This window comes from Haemaphysalis longicornis, unplaced genomic scaffold (genome assembly GCF_048455015.1).
Source record: "Haemaphysalis longicornis isolate Haplotype H1 unplaced genomic scaffold, Haemaphysalis longicornis Haplotype H1 scaffold_3, whole genome shotgun sequence".
Lineage (NCBI taxonomy): Eukaryota > Metazoa > Arthropoda > Arachnida > Ixodida > Ixodidae > Haemaphysalis > Haemaphysalis longicornis.
In genome coordinates this window covers 79,663,906-79,688,298 of record NW_027526335.1, presented here as the reverse complement: position 1 = coordinate 79,688,298, position 24,393 = coordinate 79,663,906, and the positions used below count along the sequence as shown (strand labels likewise).

General features: G+C 47.5%; 2 protein-coding genes across 4 annotated transcripts in view; one reads left to right on the top strand and one right to left on the bottom strand.

The window, feature by feature from the left end:
- Window positions 1-4,014, bottom strand: part of Irbp (Inverted repeat-binding protein) — a 39,714-nt gene extending 35,700 nt beyond the window's left edge. For 2 of the 3 annotated variants that reach the window (XM_077703538.1, XM_077703540.1), the window contains exons 1-3: window positions 3,931-4,014; window positions 3,552-3,622; window positions 3,364-3,465 (exon numbers count right to left, since the gene is read on the bottom strand). In XM_077703538.1, coding sequence (XP_077559664.1) covers window positions 3,364-3,465; window positions 3,552-3,611 — 162 coding nt within the window. In that variant the 5' untranslated portion in view covers window positions 3,612-3,622; window positions 3,931-4,014. Of the gene's footprint in view, window positions 1-3,363; window positions 3,466-3,551; window positions 3,623-3,750; window positions 3,891-3,930 lie in introns of those variants that run through there. The other variant, XM_077703539.1, reaches the window with a different exon arrangement.
- Window positions 4,015-4,330: 316 nt separating this feature from the next.
- Window positions 4,331-20,392, top strand: LOC144174714 (uncharacterized). Its single transcript, XM_077703541.1, has 7 exons — window positions 4,331-4,674; window positions 4,786-4,879; window positions 5,007-5,215; window positions 5,462-5,593; window positions 7,257-7,397; window positions 7,710-7,987; window positions 10,475-20,392. The coding sequence occupies exons 1-7, from the start codon at window positions 4,593-4,595 to the stop codon at window positions 11,162-11,164; spliced, it is 1,626 nt and encodes a 541-aa protein (XP_077559667.1). The 5' UTR covers window positions 4,331-4,592; the 3' UTR covers window positions 11,165-20,392.
- Window positions 20,393-24,393: the final 4,001 nt, after the last annotated feature.

Genomic DNA, 24,393 nt, shown 5'->3' with positions numbered 1-24,393 from the left:
TTGCGCTAAACAACAGGGAGATGTATGACAAGCGACAGTGGTTCAGGAGTTTCGAATGGTTATGATTATGTAAACCGCTTGGTTTTCGAAGCCTCTGTGGGATGCCATTATGGTATGCCGTCGGGCTCTACTTGGGTCCGTTATCTTGCTGCACTGCCTGGTTGCAGCAGTTGCTTGACATCGAAGCATCACAGCAAGCCAGCTACGACGACAAGAAGAGCCCCTAAAGTGCTCTGCACTTAAAAGAAAGAAACCTTTCCACTGTGTGCTGCTTTGGCAGCACAGGCAACATGGGTGCTCGCTGCAGTGGGAGTGCACTCCGTATGCTTGTTTGAACATGCAAAAAAAGAAAAAAGAAAGATAGCCGTACCTCAGCTCAACAGTACTTCTAGCTGCCAACAATGTACAATATTCTTATGGCGTGATGATGAATTATGAGATCGGGTAGGCTCTCTTTACCAACACTTGCGTTGCTGATGGCAAAACGACAGCTTAGTGACAACCTTCAAAATCGGTAGACGCTTTTCTCTATCAGATTTGCTTTCTCTGGCTGGCTCTTACAAGAAAAGATCCTGTGCTCACCTGCTCGAACACAGCCATACTGAAGCTTGATTGATTTATTGTAGGGTTTAACGCACCAACGCAATGCAGGCAATGAGTCCTCGCCGTAGTGAAGGGTCCAGATTAATTTTGACCACCAGGGGATCTCTAACGTGCACCGAAATTTTGTACACACGGGCGTTTTTGATTTTCGCCTCTTACCATAAAAGCGGCCGCCAGCCATACTGGCACATGAGCTTCAGCCATACTAAAGTTCATATGCCAGTGCTAAAGAAGCCCCCAAGGGCACGACTAAACAGCAGCCCGGACCCAAGAAGTGGAGGAAAGTATGTTGGCTGTACTCTTGGCAACCAAAATGTCAATAGTTTCCACTTCACCCACCAGATGCCACCACATTTCACTTCCTGGCATGCATGCATTATCAATCCACCATAAAAAACAAAGTTCTTACACCTCAAATGTTATCGCGCCAAGATATCAGCACTAGTAGTATGATTTAAAGCTACTGCATCCACCACGGTCACTAACCACCATAAAACCTACTTTAACCCGTCATAATATCCCTACACCCGCCGCGGTGGCTCAGTGGCTAAGGCGTTGCGCTGCTGAGCACGAGATCGCGGGTTCGATTCCCGGCCACGGCGGCCGCTTTTCTCATGGAGGCGAAAAGCAAAAACGCCCGTGTGTACGAGATTTCGGCGCACGTTAAAGATCCCCAGGTGGTCAAAATTAAACCGGAGCCCTCCACTACGGCGCGCCTCATCGCCTACGTTGCGTCGGCGCGTTAAACCCTACAATCAAATCATAATATCCATACACGAGTTTTTCGGTTCTGCTTGTCTAAGACAGCAAAAAATCCCGGGCCATCTCCACTAACGTGAAACCTCGGGAGGGGAGAAGTATGCAGTGTATAAATGCATTCTTGGTGTGCTGGCATTTTTGCCCACGGATATGAAACCGTTGTGGGGTAGAGGTACACAGGCTTGGCTGTAAAAGTCTCGTGTCTTTTGAAGCCCGAAGCATACTCGCACGAGGTGTTGGAAAAACGAGTGTCCTGGTGTGTTCTTTTAGTGCGCGTTACATTGTAGTGCGTGGCATTACGAAATGAGTGTCCCGGTGTTTTAGTACTGCGACTACATGAGACGAGATATGACAAAGATGATGACAGGAGACGCCAACAGCCCTAGCACCTAAGGGGTTACGCCCCTAAAAGTAAGTGTTTTATCACTGGTGCACACTGAACCAGAGGTTACGGCATTTATTGCACGCTTTGAAATAAGGAAGTGTTCAGCGTTTGGTCCAGACAAACAGATCAAAGGTGCTAATGTTCCATCCAAACAGAACAAAGTGGAAAATGAGTTCGTCCAGACGGAACTATACGCTACTGGTAAAACACCCACAAACATTGCGGGCCTTGGTGAAGTGGTTGCATTTGCACTTGTCAACATGATGATCGTGGGTTAGATTGTACGTTTTCCTTTTTAGTGGCTGTGGCTAAAGTTCCGTAATAGCAACTCCTCACGTCTGCTTCACAACTAGTGTTAGAGCAATCTTTCTTGGTTTTTGCCCACCTGGCCAAACTGCTACCGCTTACTGAAGCCATGGCTGATGCGACGTAGCCATCACTAGAGTGTAGTCTCATCATCAGTAATTACTAACAGTAACTCGGCTAGTAAGTGCACGGAAGCAGTTTGGCCGGCTGGGCAAAAATCAAAACAGACTGCTCTTACAGTGAGTTGTGAAGCAGGTGTAAAGCAGCGGTTTGGAGTTAAATGTATACGAAGCTAGAACTACGTCCAACCATGTGATTAATATAGAGAAATATTGTTAATTCAAACTTTAATAATTTGAACTTATGGATAATTCGAACTGTTCAGTTTTGGCCGGCCAAGTCTACATGAAAGCTTAGTATTGAAAAGCCCGTCAATTCAAACGCGAGGGGCCTCCACCACAGATAATTTGAACTACGCACCACCGTGCCGGCAGCTTGGAGCCTGGCGCACCGCCAGACAGAACCGGCCCCGCTGCCTACACGCGAGGCTGCGTCGCCTCCAGAAAGGAGCGAAAAACAGTGGGAGACGTTAAATCATGTAAAAGTAATTCGAAACCCCCATAGCGGACGTTTTGGAAGGAGATTTTTTGCGAGCTACGTAGACGCGGACACAAGTTTAGATGCGGGGTGTGCTGACGGATGGCATCATTTTCGAGGTCAGAAGCTTAGAACTTGTTGCTGCCAGTGACCACCAGGAGGTGGCGGACAAGGCACCAGTGCGACCATCACTCGGAAGTAATGACCGGATGGGATGGTATACCCGTCTCTTTTTCAGTTTTGGAGTACACGAAAAGGAGGCCTTCTGTTGCATTAATTCGCTCTTAAAAAGTCCTAGCTTTTGCCTTCACGCATAAAAGGCAGTTTTCAATCGCGGCCTTTTTCAAGCATTCTATTGCTGATATGCTCTGCCGCTCCACAATCACATCATACGGCTTTTGTGCTTCACTTTCGCTAGTTCGAATCCATGAGCTTTTACTCTAATAGTAATTAGTAATTAACAGGGACTGTGGCTAGCCAGTGACCACTAGCGGTTAGGACAGTTGGATAAAAATCCAGTCAGGCTGCTTTCTCCACGAGTCATAAGGGGGCGTGTGCTTAGGTGTTCTGTCCGGGTGGGACTTCGGTGACAGCGGCTGTTCCGTCTCGACGAAACTTTAGCGACAGCACTTTTATTTAACACAAAAATTTTTGTTCATCATGACAACCTACGGTGACAAAGTGGAAACTGCCACCCAAGTGTGAGCACCCACCTTGAGACACTGTATGAAAGCTGTTTCACCGTCCACTTCTTCGAACATGCCTTCAGTTGCATCGATGAGGAAGAGGATGCCGTCCACAGCCTGTCCGTAGTCCTGTTCGAGTGGGCACGCACCAATTCGTTAAAATCAGTACACATTCAAATGTGAGAAGATGAGAGTACCGGCAAACGTGGTCCTACCTGCGTGGTGCTCTCCTCATCGCTTTCGTCATCATCCTGTCGCACCCACGATTGATCCATGTCGACTGCACCTGCACAAAACGGAATGAACCCTTCTACGGTGAAGCAAAAGAGCGGAGAGACAGCATAAGAGGGCGAAAGAGAGCGAAGCATAAGAGAGCGAAGCAAGATATAAAAACAATGAATTATATTAACCAACATTATCACGGCAGGTTGTGAAACAGTCCGCACGATGCCCAACGGTGTACCAGACACCGAAGCCGAAAGCACATCACAGACGCTGCATAAAACTTTCATATGCAGAACAGCGCTTTCCATGACTTTCTAGTCTCCGATGAGCAACCAGGAATGCAACGACATCGCTTGTAAACCAACTTACCGGCTCAACTCGACAGCAAACGCCCGCTTAGATCGTCCGCGCGTAGATGCGCCGCGCGCGAGATGTCTGGATATGTCTGGATCACGACCGGCTTTATAAGTGGTCTGGATACAAACAGTAGCCGGTTAGTATTGTGGTATTGTGCGTAGCTTCGAAGTAAGAAAAAAACGGAAATAAAACGAACGCCTGATGATTCTCAACGATTCTTGTTGCACTTAGCGCACTTTTGAGACGCTAATCGTTCTGGGCAACATGTGACTAATAATAACGAAAATAGTGATGATTTATTTTTTGACATATTTTTTTAGTAATTTTTAGGCAAATTTTGATCGAAAATGCATATGGGTTTACGGATCTACTGAATAGATGGAGCGTCTGTATTTTTGCACTTGTTGCTTTTGTTTCATTGTTTTGGCAGATTCGGGATCGAAAGCAGTTGGCAACACGAAAATGTTTATGCTTTGAGTGTTGCGTGCGTTTTGTTGTAGTGGTATAACGCTGTTATGTTCATTCCAGCCTAGTTGCATAGAATATTGAGGAGGTTCTAACCCCGCATGTCGAAAAGTAGAGCAAGGGTGCTTTTTACGAGAGAAGGTGCTCCTGTTTACTAACATCGCCTCGACGAGCGTACCTGCGAATGCTGGCTTAATGCGGTTGTGTAAATGGATATCTACTCTAGCTTTTGCGAATTATTTGCAGTTGTGGTTCTTTTTAGTGCAATACATGGGTCCTCCGAGTCTGAAGGTAAGTGATCAAACGGCGGTCCAACCTCCAGGTCGACCGAACAGCCCATGTTACGGTTGACGCTTGCATGCACATTGGTCATTACACATTGGTTCGTTACAATTGTTCCAGGCAAGGAAGTTGTCATAACTGTCCCGTCTGGTAAAGTAACGCGACGCGTTGGCGATGACTTGAATCTGACCTGCAAAGTCAACTCTAGAGAAAGGTGAGGCTCTTCGCTGTATAGAAGTGGTGCTGCGCATAAGCCCGTGAACGCCCAGTTTTGTCGGCACCGAAAGGCGAAACCGGTGCCCGTGCTAGTCACAAAACGTCCTGTTTTCTCTTATTCGCAGCTACCTTATAACGTGGATAATACCGCAAGATAAGGTGCGCCAAGCGCATCGCGTCAAGGTTGACGCGGAACACTTCAACGAGAACACTGCGACCATATATCAACTAGAGGAGCCCGACACCGGCTGGTACACATGCGTTGCTCGCCCCAATGATTCCAATGTCAACAAGACCTTCAACAAAACTGTCTACGTCGCGGTAACAGCATACGGTAAGCTTTCGTTTAGGATGTTTTTCGGCAGAACCGCTGTGTCAGTTATTTTCAGTGTTCCTTCACCGTAGTGTTCGTTATCACACTATTTGCTAGAATTTAGTACGTCTGCCTTGGCATCCTGTGGCCTTTGTTGAGTAGGTTCATTATACCTGGCTCCTTCTCGTGTTTGTTCAGACAGTGTTGTTGTTTTGCGTCACCTGTATTACTGCACCTAAAGACTGTGTCACTTCTACATCTTTGCAGCCCTACCTGGCAGACGCCCGTGCTACAACCAGTCTTTTGTGTGTGGCAATGGCTACTGCATACCAAAACGATATGCCTGCGATGGACATGTTGACTGTCACGATAGCTCGGACGAAGCGCCCAAACACTGTGGTAGGTGTCACTTTCGAATTTGCTGCTAATTGTAGCGGACATTACTGAGCATGTTTGTGCCCCCAAGGGGCTACCTAGGTAAGGCATTCATGCAGGATAAAGCGCATCATTTGGCGGAAACTATCTGCTGGGAAGACAGGCATGGATATTATGTGGGTTGGGGTGCATTTGGAAAGCACTCTGAAGTAGTAAGCAGCAAGCTACCTTCGTCACCAAAGAACGGTATGCAGACCCTTTATGGTCCGTTGTCAGGCCCTGCCCGAAAACGCAACACGGCCGTAGCGGTCCACTGTCGGGGTACGCCCGACTTGGGTCTTCAAGGTTAAATTTCGTGGTTTTTCTCACTGCGATGTATACATGATGCGCCATCTCTTGAGGGATAAGAACTTTGTTAAAGTTTTCTGCTTTTTGCACTAGGGTACAGAACACTGTTCATCACAGGCCTTCTGGATTCCAGAGCGTTTTCATGTGCGTGCTGTTTGCTGAGATGCATGGCCGCTTTCTCATCGCATGTGTTCTACAGGGGTGCGCTTAGTGAAAGCGATGATGACTTCAGTGATGAAGAGAAGTGCGTGCCTCCATCAGTTAGTGATTGCAGTGATACGACAGAAGTGAGTGATGAAGACCATGACGGCAGTGGGGACAGCACCGTGGAGATCATTACACTGTGAGCTATGCATTTTGTCGAAGGACAATGAAACGGTGGCGAAAGCTTTTTTCCTGGCATTAGAGGTTTACATTGTCAGTAGTTATATTTTTAGGTGCACACCTGCAGAATCGTCGCAAAAAAGAGCAGTGAAACCTGCAGTACCACCACAACCTCATCCAACAACTGTGGGTGATCTGAGCGCACAAGCAAAAAAGCAGGGCCCGTCTGCTCGTATGGAGTGTGATGAAAGGCTAAATGGGGCAAGCCATTCCATCTACAAGCTCCCAGGCCGGAGCAGCAAGGACTATGGTGGTGGTAGCGATAGAAAAACAAAAGGAAGCAGGAGGGAAACTGTTTTTCTCCAAAACTTGCAGTAAAAACCCTGGCCTGGACCCAGGAGAATGCTTTGAGCAGTTTCACACACTCTCAAATATCGGTAAGAAGCTGCTAGCAGAATGCACGAGAAAAGATAAATATCCTGCGAGTTTTTCTGCCTTCACGGTGCCGGACACTGGCACAATAGTTGCAGACCAGAACGGCCGGAAAGTGGGTAAAAGTTCTGAACTGCAAAGAGTTAAGCCTTGGGGGTTTTCGCTAAGCACCTGGAAAGAAAACTTGGGTCAGCTCAAAGCGCTGTGGAGAGGAGGTTGATAGGTGGTGGGTGTATTGAGCATTGTGAGTCTGGAAATAAGCTTGTGCAGTAGAAATTTGCAGCGGAGATTAGAATAGGGAGTGGAGTTTGGTTGCCCATGTGACTTAGACAACTGGAATCATGTGGGCCACCTGAGTAGCAGATTTGTTATTGAGACACAAAGAAACGGGAAGATGGAGGGATGAGGTGAGAAATATAGCGGAAAAGAAAGGATTTGAATGATGCAAGCAGGATAGGGACAGTTGGAAGTTGTCAGGGAGAGGCCCTTGTCCTGTTATGGACAATGAAAAGATAATGATGACTATCATGCATCTCGCCTGTTCTGGTGGAGTGTACGTTGCCATCCGTTTGGTGGCTTTCAGGACCCGACCCCTGTGAGGACAAGGTGTTGTGCGAGGATGGCCGCTGCCTTCCTCGCTCGCTCTGCTGCGACCCAGCAACGCAGCCGGACTGCCGGGTCACCTACCTGCTCTCCTGCTGCAAGAAGTACCTGGCCAGCATTGGTGAGGGATCTGCGGCCACCTGTGCTCCTTTCTTGGTTTTGACCATGTGATTTCAGCCTCTTCCGTGCCCTTCTACGCATAGTCCACCTCTGTTGGTTGATGCAAAATCCCTACCCAGCACCAGGTCTCTTAAACCACAGTCAGAACTGTTACACAAATCGTCTCATACGCTGCACAGTACAATTTTGCCACCAGTGTTCCAGCCTGTCATGCATGTGATCAGGTTGGCCAGTATCATTGCATCAGATTCTCCCCCTGCCGGTGGAGCACCCTGGTTTGACGTGGTGGCTTGGGTACCTGCCCCCATTGCAGCCAACACGACGCACTCGCTGGTGGGTGTCCTGCCAGGGCCCCCACACCAGCGGCTGGGCACCAGCGTGGAGTACCTGCAGTCGTCCGTGTACACGGCAGTGAGCATCGCGGTGGTGTTCATTCTGCTGGCCACGGTGCTGGTGGCGGCCATCTGCCGCATCCACATGCGTCGCACGGTCATGGCCAGCCCCTTCCCCTTCGCCAGTGGCGGCCAGCCCCCCGACCACCGGTGCCTACCCTGGTGTCGCCCCCTGCACCATCCAGTCACCACGGCGGGGGTGAGAAGGAGTGGCGCACTGTGTTTGCGCGCATTTGTTAAAGCTACCACTCATTTCAGTGCCTTTCATAACAATCCTACCACTTGGGGTTCTCTGAAGAAAACAAAAATAGCACAGATTTAATTATGCGCCTTCTACGTAATGGGGCAAACCTTTGTCAAGCTGACTGTAAACCACGTTGCATGGTGAAGACGTCACAGGTGGAGGCAGTTGCTTGGGCAGTACAGAACGCTTTTGCTAGCCTGTGTCAGAGGACCAAGTTGCACAAATGAGAGCACGATAAACAAAACAACACAGAAGGTGCAAGTGCTTGTCGCGGCAGCATTGGTTCTGCCATGCTTATACTGTGTCGCGTTCATCGTGCTCTTATTTCTAGATCTAGAATGCCCCAGCTTTCCCAACAATGTGCTTTACAAAGAGGACCAGTTGTAGCTGATGTCACATCATGGGCGTCGGCTGGATTTTGCCTTCAGGGGGGCAAACCCTTTGCATCGCCATTATTGGGGGGCTGCATCCAAGGGATATAACGAAGAAAACTCGTTTCTGACAATTTGGTTTTAAAGTGTTTGTTAATGCTTACACATCGCAGCAAGAACCACTACGTTATTGCGGCACCATTTTAGTAAACAGAACGATCGAAGACGGAGGTTTTTGAAACAAGTTTCTTGCTCCGATCAGATAACCATGTAAGGTTAAATGTTGTTGTCAGGCGAAATTGTGAATAATCGGTATTTCCTTTCTGCAAACACATTAACTCTTTCGGGACCGCTCCATAGGCCATCGATCACATATGATCGACGGTTTCGCGAGCCTGCAGAATACAAATTTTCGCTCGATGGAACACCTAGCGACATCTAGGAGATAGTTTGAAAACTGGAGTTTTCTCTTTTGTGAAGTTTCTTTTTTTATCGCCAGGCGGCAACGCATCCGATATTTTATTCTGACGGGCAATGGTTTCGAATGTAAACAAACATGGCGTCATACTCCCGCGAGCGCGATAAGAAATCCGCCTCGTCTCGTCTCGCATATCTTCGCCTTCTACTGTGGATTTTAACGATGAGAGTGGCAGTGAAGAGTCGGAATGCAGCTTTAGAGATCGGATTTCAGCTCGAGTGAGGATTCGGGTGTCGATGAGCCTGGAACACCAAATCACGTTCAAAGGTGGGTGTTGGTTTCGGTTTCAATTGGCTCTGGAGTAGGTATGTGCGCTCGAAATGTGTTCTGGCTGGTTTATATTTGTTCGCTAGCGTGTTAACTACCTATGGTGGTGATCTCCTGCCTCTGGCGCAGAAACGGATCAAGTTTTCGCCGAGACGAGAGCCCGGCATGTACCTGGGCGACGACGTAGCCATGGCCCTAGTGCCAAAGAGATCACACACAAAACAAAAAACCAGTTACACCTAGCGGCATCAAACTTTTGCGATGAAGAAACAAAGCATTGTGTTAGATTTTGTATATCCTGAAATAAGTGTATTCTTTTTAATATTTGTATATTTACGCTTTTTTCTATCGTTTTTTGTAGTTTTTTTACGAAGTTCTTACTTTCAGATTTTTTCATAGTTTTATCGTCAGTGTTGAAGTAAAACTTGGTATTGTATGTCAAAGAACATATAATTAGCTGCATTTTGGTATATGCTAAGGCAGGATGGTGCCGTTGCTTTATGTATTAAAAAATTAGTACTGAGACCTCCCTTTTTCATCACTTTTTCCGGCGGTCCCGAAAGAGTTAATATAACCCCATGATCACTCTTATAACTCATCCATAAATATAGTAACTCTTGTCTAGAGGAGCGCACATCGCAAGTTATCTCTGTGGAGACTATTTGCCTCTCTTTTTCAACATTTTTCACGATGCACCTGAAGCATGATGAACCCAGGCAGACGGTTGGCGGACATTGTCAAACAAAGCCACATTTTCGTACGTCGAATTACGCTCGGTTGGGACAACATGGTGTTGCAGGAAATATAAATGGCTGTTTGCTGAGTGCGACTGCTATTAAAATGAACCCTTCCGCAAACGTGAGAAAGTCATCTGAGTATCTGTTGGAGTACTTGTTCTTTCACGATTGACACCAAAATTTAGCTTGACAGTCGAAGTTGTTGAAATGGCAGTACAGTCAAACCTCAATGTAATGAAGTCGGTAAAGTTCGTCATTTACTTTGTTGCATTTAAATTTAAATCTCTCTCTCTCTCTCTCTCTCTCTCTCTCTCTCTCTCTCTCTCTCTCTCTCTCTCTCTCTCTCTCTTCTTCACCCCCACCCGCTTTTTTTTTTTTAGGGTAAGGTCGCAGTAAGCGTTCTGGAAAGTTTCTGATCATAATTTGCTGCGAAAAAAATAAGCAAGCATGAATGGAGCTGCGGGGCAGCACAGGGAAGGGGGGAAGCCGTCTGTCTCAAACGCTGCTTTGTTAGTGCGCTACCCTGTATTGTACCTGCCACATGTGCGTACGTGCGCGGCGTCAACTCCCGCTTTGGGGGAACGTGCAGGTGGGCTTCCGGGAGGGCAGCCTGGCCTCGTCGTGCGCCCACCACCTGGCAGGGGGCGCCGACCTGCGGACGGTGACGTGTGCCCACGGCAGCTACGTGGTGGCCACGTACAGCAGCAGCGGCACCCCGGGGGGCCGGCCCAAGCTGCACTTCCTCCAGCAGCTGCCCAAGCCCCCCGAGTACTCCCCGCTTGCCCAGGGCCCGCCCCCGCCCTACCAGAGCACCGAGCAGCTGGCCGCGGCCAGCAACAAGGAGCACTCGCCCGGCAACACCAGGGCTGCTGCGCTGGGAGGGGGCGCAGCGCCCAGTGCCTCCCTCGCGTGGCCATATGAGCTCTGGCCGCGGGACGAGTCGCCCCCGCCGCGCTTCTCCTCCGTGATGGACCTGAGTGAGAGTGAAGCCCAGTGCCTCCTGCCACCTTTTGAAGAGGCTGTGGCGTCTTCGGGAGGCAGCGACTTCCACGGCGGGCCAACGTTTGCGGCGGGAGACGAGGCACCGCAGCTCCTTGGCCATCGTCCGGCCACCGGAGGTTGTGCCGGTCAACATGGAGAATACGGTGGCACGCAAGCTCACCGCGGGCCAGTATTGGCTGGGGCGGAGGATTCCGAATGTTCCGGTCTCCTGGTGACTCCTAGTGGTGACGGTAGCTTGCCGCGGGGCTCCGGTAATGAGCGGAGGGCATCCACTTAGCTCCTTCATTTCTTTTTTGCGTTGGGCGAAATGATTGGAGGTGGTGGCAAGGCCATCTCTTGTCACTTTCGTACGTAACCTTCTTTAACGAGAATTCCTGCTTTTCGGTTTGGTTCGTTAGCATAGCAAGGTATCCAGCGATTCTGGCGTTTTGTTAATGGGCAGCCCAGTTGGCTTTTGCAACAGCATCGAACAAACGGAATCTGGAATGTATATGCGTGCGTAGCGTGTGAGCACTTTCACCGGGCTCTGAGATCGCTAGCCTAGCTCGTTTAATACTATATAACCTTTTGTATATATAGGCTGCTAATATTGCAGAGGGCCTGCACAACACTATACTCAATTGCCCTACGGTTTCCTTGGTTTGATGTTTTTAAGAGCGTGGTGTAGGTCTTGCAGATTAGGTGTGAATCAGGTTGTTATGCTTTGTCCAAGCTTGTAAATACGAAATTGGTAACTTGCATTTTCGGGGGAACGTAGATTGTTTTGTATGTAAAAAAAATTTAATTAGTATTGTGTGTGTGTGTGTGTTCGTTCTTTTTTTTTTTTTGCGTTATGGTTTTAGGGCCATAGCTGTGCCAAAGAAATGTGTTACAGCACAAACAAAACTTTTCTTCCCATGCATTTGAAGGGCTTGATGAGCATGTAGTACGTACTGAAGATAACGACAAAGGGACTGAACTGCGGTTGCCTGTTATGACACTTCTCTCCTTATCTACCGCTAGGGCATGCGTCATCAGAACAGGCGGTTGCAGGTGCGATGCATAGTCGTTAAAAATGCTATGCTTTTCAGGACTTGTTTATTATTACTGACCATGCATGCTTAACTAGTTTAGTTGGTGCCTAGCAGTAGCAGTATGGCCAGTGGTTATTATTGCTTTCGTGTAATTATCGTTATGAGTGTGTTGTTTTTAGCTGCCCTTCAAAAGGGCCTAATGTTCAGTATCGGACTTTCAAATAACTAAAAAAAATCTGCATCTTCAGGGGAAAAAATTAAGGCCATGGTTATTTTGTTATTTTTATGTTGCAAAGCCTTGTTTGTGGCTTTCATTTGCTGTAGTGGCTGTACCCTCAAAGCCTCTTTTGAAGCTCTTGGGTGCCATCACTATATAAGACTGTATCCTTTGCATTCGTGTGCTGTAGTGCCAGTTTGGACATTCCAGATGTCTCAAGTGTTTGGATTCAGGTAGCAACTTTCTTTATTTGTGTAATTACTTAACCGCGTATTATTGCAAAGGCAGTGAAGTTGAGTTGTAATGCTTTGTATTTTTGTTTTATAACACACTATACCTTATGTAGCACAGTACGTATTTATGGTTTTTATGACTTGTTCAGAATAGCAGTTGCTTGATGGCATCTTTGCAGCAATAAGTACACCTGATTACTTTTCAAAGCAAAAGGCTTTACTGCAATGCAGAACAGCAGGGCGCCACATTGAGCTTATCAGAAATGGAGTCGTACAGCGTTCTTGGAATGCTGGGAAACTGTACGAAAAGAGAAGAGCTTCATAAAGAGGTAGAAGCCCGGTTAAATTAGGCAGAGGTATTTAAAGTTACCAGCTTTCTGGAGCAAGTGATTGGTTTGGAAAGTCAAAACTGCTACTAGTGAAGGGGCATGTTTTTCTTTTTGCATGCTCAGTTTTGCAGTACAGTAAAACCTCATTACAAGAGACACTCAAGGGACCCAGAAAACATGTTTTTTGTAACCATGGTCTCTTGTATGCGATGTTGCTAACATGGGGAATATAGTAAAACCATCCAGACTGCTTTCATTCGAGGGTCTCTTATAACCAAGTGTCTCTTGTAACAGTGTCTCTTGTGAACACGCTTTACTGTACCACCATTACGTGGTTTACGTATTGGTTTCAAACCTTACCAAAGCCTAAAGAAAAAATCCTAAGAGCAGTTCTCTCCTAACTTGCTGCGGAATTGAGTACTGTAGGCAGCTGTGCAATGTAAGTTGAAAGCTATGTGTTTGTGGAAAACTTTGGTTGGTGAGCTGAGTATCTGTATTTTTTTTTTAACATTTTGTTTGGGAAGATTTGAGGGAGCGTGAATTTAGCTGCACTGCACGAGGACAGGACCTGAATTTTGTCTTACCTTGAAACAGAAGTGGCACTCTAAGCTGCATACCTCATTTGCTTCGCATGTTTTGAGCCGTCTCGTGTAGTCAGCCGTGGCCACTGAATGCATCTCTGGCCCCATATCAAAGTTGGCCTCTCACGCCAGAACATATCAGCTAGAGTAAGTACTACACGTGAGGAGGGAGGGGGTTGCTGGTCTGGTGAGGGAAGAAGAATAAGGGAGTGCAAGCGGGATGGACGAAAGGAGGCCCCACAAACCGGCTCTCGAGACAAGGATGTCCAATACACCATGCTGCACCGCTCGTTGTTGCTCATACGTTTTTCACCGCGTTAGCCTGCAGTAGCAGCAATACGTTCCCTTTGTGCGAGCTGGAGGGAATGCTGTGTGCCAAAATGTTGAGGAGCGCCACCGCTTTTCTCTCTTCTGCCCGTCCATTGCACCTGCGTCAGTATAGCAAGGAACGTGCGCTTGGCTTGGCTCACCTTGCTAATGCGTCATGCCGCAGGTTTTGGGGGCTCTCCGTCTGAAGAGGCCCTCTCTGCATATCTGCAGTGACATTTTTCAAAAATGATTGACATTGAACGCCCAAAGTAGAGTTTTAAAGTGGCGAGCCTGACAACGTCAGCGGAAAGCCTGACTGATACCACAGCTTTGTCTACAAAGTGGTTGCACAAAGTTTTCGCTCGTATCTAATAAGGCGGAAGAAACAGTAGAAAAATGACATTTTCGATCACGCTGCGACGTTAAGTTTAAAGAGGTTGTCATGGCAGGAATTCCACTTATTGGTGCTGCATTTGCTAGTACGGTTACACATTGCATTGTTTTACGATGCAGCAATGAGTAAAAAAAAGAAAAAAAACGAGAGCATCTTCAGGGGAGAGCCTCCCAGGGTGGTAGCTTCCCCATTTCTGGTTGTGCTTCAAAACAAGTTCAAAGTGAACAAAGTGGTGTGTAACTGAACGTTGTAGCATGACTCGTCGGTGTGCTACTCCCTTTCAACCCCTTATGAATGACAAAGAAATAACCGCAGCGCAATATTATTTTTTATGCCAGAGCGTATCAAAATGGAGCCGTGGTTGTATTCATAATAAGAGGAGGTGGCTCAGGGAGACGCTACACACCCACAGAAAAGCGAGCGACAACACCGCTTTCGTCTTCGTGTAGTGTGCGTCGCTTTTGTGCTGCTCTTTGTCTTTTTCCTTTCTCGAGACGTTCGCCGGCTAGCTCAAGAGCGTGCTTTACTAAGGTTGTGTCCTCGCTTTCTGGTCAAAGATGCGTTGTTCGTTATCTGCTGCGCTCAAGCGACTTTTGCTGTGTGCATGGCACGCGTGCGCATATCTCGAAGCAGGCGCATACCCGTTTTGAACTGGCATATCAAGGGCCGTCTTTGTACATACATTACCACTGGCGACAGCTCAGACTGAATTCCTGCCAAGCGGCCTGCTGCTTACGGGGGCTTGTGCTTTTCTGCTTTGCTTGGGACTCATTGGCCTCAGTGAAGGTGTCTTTGTCGAATACAAAACGGGCAGTAATGCAACGATGAAACCTGCCTTTCCAACAGTTCAGCCCAGCTCTTCTTGTTCAGCCCGTGCTGAGGAGATTGTAATGTGAAGTCGTTTGGCATTGAGGGCGTATGTGTTGTAATGGTGGCTTCAGCTGACCAATTAATTATGCTTGAGAGTTACTTCCTTGTTATTTCACAAGACTAAGTGGTGGTCCTGAAGTATTGGCACTCTTGATGATTGTTCTTTCTCTTTGCACTGTTACTGTTGATGGGGCAGACTAGAGCTTAAGTTTTTGGCACACCAAAGTAGTGAAGACAAGCAACCTAGTGTCAGTTTCAGCATCGCTAAGTATCGTGTGGGCACATTTTGACGAGCTAGCCTTAAATGCCGCCCTTAAGTGCTTTAAGTCAGACTGGAGCCAATAACGGCTCCAGTCTGACTAGAGCAGTGTTGCTAATTAGTGCCTTGCTGTTGCCGCAAGCACACCCATGTCAAAGCTTACAGCATCCCCAAGCGCAGCACAGGAGCACAGATCCTTGTAACACGCGGCTGTTAAACAATTATGCAATGTATGAGGCGTACTCTCTTTCTCGTCGCCGATATCGTATTTTCACTAGTGTCGCTGTTCAGGCTGCGACCGACGTTTTTGTGTGGACTAATGTGGTGACTGGTTGTTCCCTGCCAGAATTTATCCCAACTCTGCATGAGTGCCAAAGTGTTTACCCTTGTTGTAGCTGTTCCCGGAGTGGCACTGTAGTTCTTGTTCACAGTAGGGTAGAGTAGCGTGGCTCTTGTGTCGCTAACTACGCAAGCAGGTTGCCCGGTGCAAAACAACCTGAACAGATGAGGTAACGGCGTCGGTTATGGAGTGGAGATTGTCATTGTTTCCCGATACGAAGGGAAATGAAGGTTCCTCTGTACCTTCCGGCCCCTCATAGCTGCACCCGCGGAGGCATTTGTCGAGTACCTAAACCCCGGAACAATTACTTTGCTCATTCTGTTACTCTAATGTTGCTGGTGACTCCATTTAGCAAAGATACAGCCAGCATAAGTTTTATTGACAAAAAAAAAGAAAAAAATCGGTGGCACTTGCCGGTGCATTTTTAAAACAAATGGTAAGCAGAAGGGAAGAAATTTGAAAACGCTCATCCAACAACAACAACAAAAAAAATTGCGGTTCTTTCACGATACAAGTATACCTTGTTACAGCCATTCCGCATGTATACCAATGCCCCGTGCAAGACTTGTATTTCCTGTTGTGCCTTTGAATTTCAGGCATTGAGGGGCAAACCCTGCACACATGTTGAGGCGTACCTTTTTCACTCACGATGAAGCCCCACAGCACGGGGCCCTACTTCTCCGTGGGTGCGTGCGTGTGCCAATTAGTGCTCAGTTCACAGCCAATTACAGCCACAGCTCCTCGCAGCAAACGTAGATTCAAGGCATTGGGGATTGAAAGACCTCGTGCATAGTAAATGTAAAAGTTCAGCCTCCCTTTGTGATCCCGACCACGTCTGCCCCCCCAGCATGTGGGGTTCTCCTCGGGTTCCTCTCTACTTTCGCCCATTGCATGTGGGTGGTTCACAGCGAAGGGTCTTACAGTTCCTTCTAGTGCCTCAAAGCCAAGCACCGATTGGTGCAGCTACTTTTGCAGCGATCGAGCCATCCTGCTGTCAAGTGCTCAAAACTGCCACCCTGTATCGCCCCGCCCCGTGTTTGTGCAATGCTGCGCTTGACTGCAGTCGTCTTCCTTTCCGGAAGGGCCGATGACCAGTTGCCACTGAATTCCTCCCTGAAATAAGGAGCACAGGCGTTGTTTGTAGCAGTTTTGCCGTTGGGCAACACGGTTTCCCACTTGTCTTCAATAGAACCGTTGCCAGCCACGAGTATTGGGCTACCGGAGTGATAACTGCGAGTATGTGGATCGGCGTAGATGTATCGAAGGATGGAATTGGGAGCCCTTTGTGAAGGAATATAATACCAAAAGAGGAATGCGGCTGATCGCCCTAGTAGCTTTCACTTGTGTGGGTTATCAAGATAGTGAAATGGTAAATGCCAGCCTAATTGAACAGATCCCAGTATTCATGTGAAAGGGGTTATATCCTCTGCTTGTGCATGGGAAGCAGCCAGAGGAAGGGGGCTGTCTAATAGCATTGCCCTGCACTCCCTTTGGCTGCTCCTGTGACTGACTGCTCGATAAGCTCTTCAGGACTGGGAAATGATGACTGTAGTACCTGACGTGCACTAAGCCAATACCTATATTTCCCATCACCCCCTGGGCTTGTCTGGGAGCCCAATGCGGTTGCCGCTGTAATGGTTCCTTTCGCGTGACCTGATATTTTTGAGAGTGCATTTGTCGTGCCACAACTGTGCTCTTTTCTGGCAGCCGACTTTGCGTCGTTTTGTGCGCGTTGGGCGTGCGTGTGGGACCCCACCCTCCTCTGTGCGCTATGGACGTCATCGAGCTTTTCCCCGTGGTGTTTGGTGCTGTTGTGATGTGACACCTGTTATAGATCTGCTGTTGCATTAAGTGCTCCCTCTTCCTCGCGTTGTCCTGTGCAAAAAGTGTGTTGTTTTCGCTTGTCATCAGGTGTGCCACATATGCACTGATAAAATGAGGCCCGATTGATTTTTGAGTCATTACTGCGTTCTGTAGTCATCACTGGACTTGAGAAACCTGAGTGCTGAGTTTGCTTTACTAGGCCGAAGGGATCTGGTCGCATGAATGTTGGTCTTGGGAGGCTCAGCTGAACTTTGGTCAATTGCAAGGATGTTAAAAAGGGAGAGGGTAGGGGGTGAATAAACTGCATTCGCATAGCAGTTGGCGGGTGGGTTGTCTAAAGCCTTGACGACAAAAATGCTTTTTGAGTACCGTATTTTCCGGTCTATAAGTCACAGTTTTTCCGGAAAAAAAAAAGTATATAAGTCGCACCGGTGTATAAGACACACCGGTGTACAAAACGCACTTGTTAATTAGGTAAACTCATAGAGGATCAGTTCGTTAGAAAGTGCGGCGAAAGTACATGGTTGCGGCGGTCGCCGCCTCTGAACACATCCCCGCAGTGCTAGACACATGCATCTACCGTTCAAAGTGTAGACAGAACTAACTTCTCAAAAATGGTGTATTGATACATGCAGATGGCATGTACTTACAGACGGCGTTTAGGCAAAACCACCGAAGCCTTCCTCCGAGTCGCTAACAAAGAATTCATTAATTTAGGCCATAGAGCTGTGTCTCTTAACGTGCGCTGACATCACGCAGCACACAGGCACCTTTTCGAGCGCGGACCACGCACAGCCGCCACGTACCGGATTTATTCCATACATAAGTCGCACCGGTGGATAAGACGCACCAACGAAAATTTCAGAAGAAAAAAAACGCTACTTATACACTGGAAAATATGGTAGCACCAACGAAAATTTCAGAAGAAGAAAAAAACGCGACTTATACACCGGAAAATATGGTACAGCCAGAAATTTAAGGGGAGTTATGAATTTACTCTCGCTGTAACACAGTAACACAGCTGGCCTGATGGTTCAGTTTTTGGAGTGCTATCCATGCTTTGGCCAGTCCATATCATCCCATATTCGTTGTTGAAAGGAACCACCACCCCAACTGTTGCTGTTTTGTGAAGGCTTTGGAAGGGGGGAAAAAAAAGCTTCCATTTGTGTGACCAGCTCCAGAGGACGTTCTTCATAGTGAGCTAAACAAGTGTTCAGCTAGAACGTGTCATGCCCCGTAAAAGGTGATGTGCATGGATGGCCACATTTGCCACTCAAATCAAAGTATTCATGCCTCCTGTCTATGTTACAAAATAGCTGGGGGAAAGAGCGTAATAGGCACGTGCACTGATACTCGTAGTTCTATGGCGGTTTCGCCATTTTGTCGGGAATTATGGTGAATAGCATATCACATTGCTCACCTCTCATTGGTGACTGCGTATCGTTGCTCACGTGCCACTCGCTATACACTTTGGTCAAAGTGCATTTGTGCAAGATTTCTGAGCAGGGATGTGAAGTCAAACGGTGAAGTGTAGCATTATGAAAGTTTGTTCTAGCTGTTGTGTTATTGACTGAAAATTTGGCTCGCAAAATGAACTTCGGAACCGTATAAGCACAAGTTGGCTTTATGTGTTGAACATTCAGGTACTACCAGAAAAGTATGCTGTGACGGCACTGCACTTGGCTGTTTGCTGTTGGCCGCAAACTGTCACATTGAGTATCTACTTCGAATAGTTATAGTCAAAACGTCACTTCATAGTGTAATCGGGTGTGATGCTTGAGCATACACTTTTTGTGCAAAAAGCCGTGGTACTCGAGGCTTTCCTGTATTTATCACAGGACATTTAGCAATATGCGCGTTGCTGCACTGCTTTGTGGCACTCTGAATGCGTTTTAACTGAAAATAGCTGGCAGAGCATGTTAACTTGCGAATGCCTCTAGTACATTCTGCTGCTTCATACAATGCTTTGTATTACCTTTATATTACATATATATACATATTAAGCAAATTTGCATATCTGGGAAGTGAACTTCCCGAATTTACTTTGTATTCATCTAGGAAGCAGTTTGCATCTCTTGCAGCAATTTCGGAAAGCTCCAAAGAGTGACAGAGTTAAAAATGATTACGTTAAGCTGTGTTGTTGGTGGTATCATCACATTGGTGCACTGGTTATGAGCGCAGAGGTAATTTGCTTAGTGGGCAGCCTGCCTTGTAAAGCAACATATCTGCTGCATGCATGTGGAATCATAAACATTGAATGAAATCAGCGTACGTAAAATGAGGACAAGGGGGAAGACAAACACAGCATCTTTATTTACTGTGCACTGATCATGTTGAAAAATGGGTGTGCATCAACTCGCCCAGCTTGCCAAGTCTGCATGCTTTGGAGGCGAATGTCTGAGCTTGTATGCTTTCAGTAAGGGCTGCACCTGTAAAATGTCGCACTAACAGTTATGTGTACTGCAAGACATGCAGCCACAGTGGACAGTATAACAACTCATGCAGTCTTTGCCAGTGGTCCTGATTTGAATAAATGTTCAATCGCCGGTGAAGTGGTATCGCAGTGTGCCAGCCATATTGTGAGTGTAAGCGGCCCTACACTCTTGCGTACTAGTACCCCCACAAAACTACTCTGTTGCATCACTCTCTGCATTGTTGAAGCTGCAAAATGTACAGTAATGGTGACAGCATTACACAGACCAAAGTCTAAATCGGGCCAAATCAGACCAAATCGGGCGTGAATGACGGGGAATGAAGAATTGTGTCAGCACGTCCAGCCATCCGATTGGTTAGTGCTGCAGCACCTGCTCACCCTATTGGCCGACGGCTGCGCGTAGAGTTAATGATGTGCACAAAAGCATGCATTTCTGGCTGTCAAGTTACTCGCGGTGCCGTCCGAATCTATGGATGAAAGGTTTTTTTAGGGCATCTGTTCCTTGTGTGGGGGCAAAAAACGGCCAGCGGCGTTGGCTGGTCGAGGACTCCATCCATTCCTGTTTGCTGTTGTGTCGTGTTTGTTGTCTGTTTCCCGTGTCTGTTTTGCGTGCATCTTGGTCGGCTCGATCGCTGCTGGGCCGCGCTTATGCCATATGGGACATCTGCTGCAACGACAATAAACTATACTGATGCCACAGTGCGACTGCTGTTTCACCTCTTTCCTTTCCAGTTGTAGTGCTTTCAGAATTCACAGAGTCAAAACAGTGCAAATGAAAAACTAAAATGGGCATTGGTGACAGTCATCTCACTTCTTCAGTACTGCCATTCCCCATTTTCTCTTCAGTAAAGGGATCTCTTGCCAAGGAGGCCAATATGAAGTAGATTGATCCTTACTAATGGCAGGGCTGCTATCTTCGTTGCGGAATGAGGAGGCAGTTGTTTGCTTACAGCGACGATGCACACACGACCTGGCCTGACGTACCCTTGCCAGCTTTGCTGTAAAAATAGCGGCGCTGCTGCTGCTGCTGCTGGGCAGTTCTCCTTGTAGCAACTGTGGGTCCCCACAAGAATTTGCGCACCCCTGAAGAAGCAGAGTTGGTGATGTCATAAAATTGCAGGAGTGCTCTTTTCATATAAAATGGATACACTTAAAGCATTTACAAGATGCTTGTCTTGTACCCCCAACCATCCCATAGTACCCGGGCTGTAGCACCACTCTCACAACAGCCCAAATGTTTCTATCACCACCACTACCAAAAAATTGAATCTTGTCCCACTAACGACGATGATGCTTGAAACGCGATGCTTTCTTGTGTGCGAAAATCAAAAGGCGAAGTGCCAAAGTCAAAGATGCTGCAATCAAAGTCAAAGCAGCTACGGCCAAGGTGCAAACTGCTTGCAAGTCAAAGTCCAAACTCTGAAGCCAGCAAGTGAATCTCTCGTGAGAAACCCGTCGTCGACCTTGTCGCGGTGGCGCAATCGGATATACGTTAGCTTTATGACGCAAGGAACTGAGGCTGGATTCCGACGATGGGAAGTTTTCTTTTCTTGTGTCATCATCATCGTGTGCCTCCCATTGTGTAAAGTTGACTTTCCTGCAGTGCATCTAGGTTACGACACCACCCCACCATCACTGAGACCACGACAGCTTCGCTTTAAATACGTTTTACAGTTGAACCTCGATGTGACAAAGTCAGACTCGTAATTTACTTCGTTGCACTGATATTTCGCTACATTGAAATTTGCGGTTGAAATATGGTACTCGTCGCGGCATCGCCAACCTCACACCGACCTGTGTCACCTGCGTTTTCTTCGTTTGAGCGGTTTGAGGCTAAAATTTTGGTCGCTACTTCCGGCGCTTCTGGTCTGAAATAAGTGACTCGCTTTCCAGAAGTTACATGATGCAAGTAAGGTGTTTATTTTTGAGTAAGGTACATGTGCAGGGGGCAGCGGTGCCAATGCCCTTCTTCCGGTCAGCAAGTGTCTGCCATTTATGGATGATATGAGGTGTAGTGGCCGTGTTGGCAAGTACTTTGTTAATAAATATTTCTTCCGATCGGCTGAGGGGTAAATTCTTAAAGATTTGTGGAGGGGTAATGCTTTTTAATCTGGAAGCATTACATAGGGACATTCTCGAACATCCTCAACACCTGGTGACCTTAGCCGAGTTTGGCGTTGCCAGTGGCCTGGCGAGCGTGATTTAGTGGGCGTCTACCTCCCTCCCTATTCCCCCTCTTCCCCCTCCAGCGACCTTCGGTCCTCCCCTTCCTAATAAAAGAATTTATCATCATCATTTTTGAGTAAAACAATTGTATATACCAAGAAAACTAATCCAAAATCAAAGTTACAAAAATTACATTTAAACTGCAAGATTGTGAAACACCTAACTCAAGCCTATTTCACAGAACAAGCAAGATATCACGTGATGGCGGCGATCATCCATTGTCTTACGCGATGTCGTCTGCTCAACCAAAGCAGCGAGAGTGGCCTGCCCATGTTGTCGCGCTGTTTTTTTTGTTCTGTTTGGAATGTCGCAGCAATGAAGCTCTCGTAGAAGATTTCATCGCAAAAGGGACCCCCCTAATCAGACCCGAACGACACACCTCTCTCTTCTAGTAAACTGTAGCGGCTGCAGCAGCAGCAGCAGCAGCACTGGCTGCTCCCGCAGGAACAAAAATGGTTTGTTTAGAGAATTCCTAGCAGTTGAATAGTGTGTTAATTTGTATTACAAATTAAAAAATGTGTATTTGTAACTGCACTACGGAAAATAACTACAAATATTATTATGACGTCACTATGACATCACGCATGGCAGGAACCATCGCGAGGGGGGTAGGGGGGGTGTGCCTCGTTACACATACCTGCCAGATTTGTCAGGATGGCATTAGGGAGATCTTACCGGGAGGGGGGGGGGGGGCGGCAACAACAGAATGGGTAACTTTACACACATTTTTTTATTTACTTACAAGATAGCAAGAAATGAACTGTTTCTTCGCCCAAACTACCAACAAGGTACACCACTTAAATGTTCAACATTGCTAACGCCGCCCTTTTCAGAAAGTCCTGGAAATAGTACATACTGCAAGCGCAATACAAAACAGCAGGAACTGAACTGTTCTGTTGTTTCGTCTAAAATAACAACAAGCTACACCACTGGAGACTTGCTAAACCTTCAGAATGGCCGTACTCGTGCGTAAATGAAAGTTGCGGCGGCGCTGCATTTCTATAAACGGTAAACTAACAATGGGACGAACAGGTTCACCGTCTGCGCATTGCGGACTACGCTTTTTAAGCACTTCACTGATAACGATGCCAAATGGTGTCGGGTTGGATTGTCAGGTATACCTCCGGCGCATTGTGGCCATACTGGGAAAAGGATTAAGCCGAAGATGGGTGCATTTTCGGGAGATTTTTGTTTCGGTCGTACAATCGTACAAAACCATGAAAATTCGGGAGTCTCCCGGAAAATTTGGGAAACCTGGCAGGTATGCTCGTACCATGAGCGGGGTACGAGACGCTGCCTTTTTTGAACTTCGTGCTGCATGTGCCCCTGCAAGTGCGCTTTTCCCGTTGTGGTTGAGCGATGACTTCTTGCGCGTGCTGCCGTGCTTGGCGACAGGAAGGCGTCGTCGCTTGGCGCTTGGGTGGCCTTTAACACCTGCTCACCGCGCTAGCAGTGTAATAGCTGCATGGCAATGAGAACGCAAGGAGTGATTGGGTGCGACAGACAAAGGCGGAGGATTTGAAACATCTTGAAGGTAGTGGACATACACATGGACACTAAGAAAAGAGACCACAAACCACAGCGCTGGCGTGTCAGTGCTCTGGTTTTTAGCCTCTTGTTAGTGTCCATGTGTAAGTCCGCTACCTTCGAGATGTTCCAAATCCAATACCAACTAGCCCAGTTGTCATTTCTTCTAAAGGAGGAGGAGGGGAAACAGACTGTAGGCGTTGTGACCCCGCTCCCTGGCGTCCAGGAGGAACATCCAGGTACTCTAAGGGAAAACGATGTGGTGTGGTGCGTTTGTTTTGTTTGCGGTGCCTTGTCTTCAAATAGGATTTAGCAACGAAAGCAGGTGTCATTCAACAGATGGAGGCTGGGAAAAAGTCATTTGCAGAGGCATTTGAAATTGCTCACAGCACTTGAGCATGATACTGCGCGGCAAAGCTGACGCAAGGCGAAGACGGTGCAGCCCAGCCGTTCAGGAGCGTGTTGTGTACATGTTCCTGACACTGGTTCTGCAAAGTGGCTTTATCGTGGCTCTAGATGAGGTGTTTGACATAGCAGACGACCTTGTTGAGTGCCTTGAGAGTAGATTTAGAGCTGTCAACATTCCCATGTGTCATCCTGGGTCGCACAAGAGCACACGAGTTCGTAAGTTCTGACGACGTGCAGGCTACAGCGAGTCGCAACAGTGCAGTGATCCACCCGGGCAACATTTGCAACCAGCTACCGCAGCTGAGCTTGCATCAGCATTCAGCGTAATTTGCCACCAGTCGAAGGGGCTCGACTTTCATTCGGACGGTGATACTAGTAAACCCCAAGACAGTTTGGTGAACGTCATGGCGTGGAAGAAGCAAGCAAAGCTTACGAACACTTGTGTGCTAAATAAAGTGTGGTGGGCATCGCGCTGTGTTTCATACTTTCCATGCTTTGGGGAACACGCCACCAAGCTACTACTTGTGATTCCGGATTGCCCA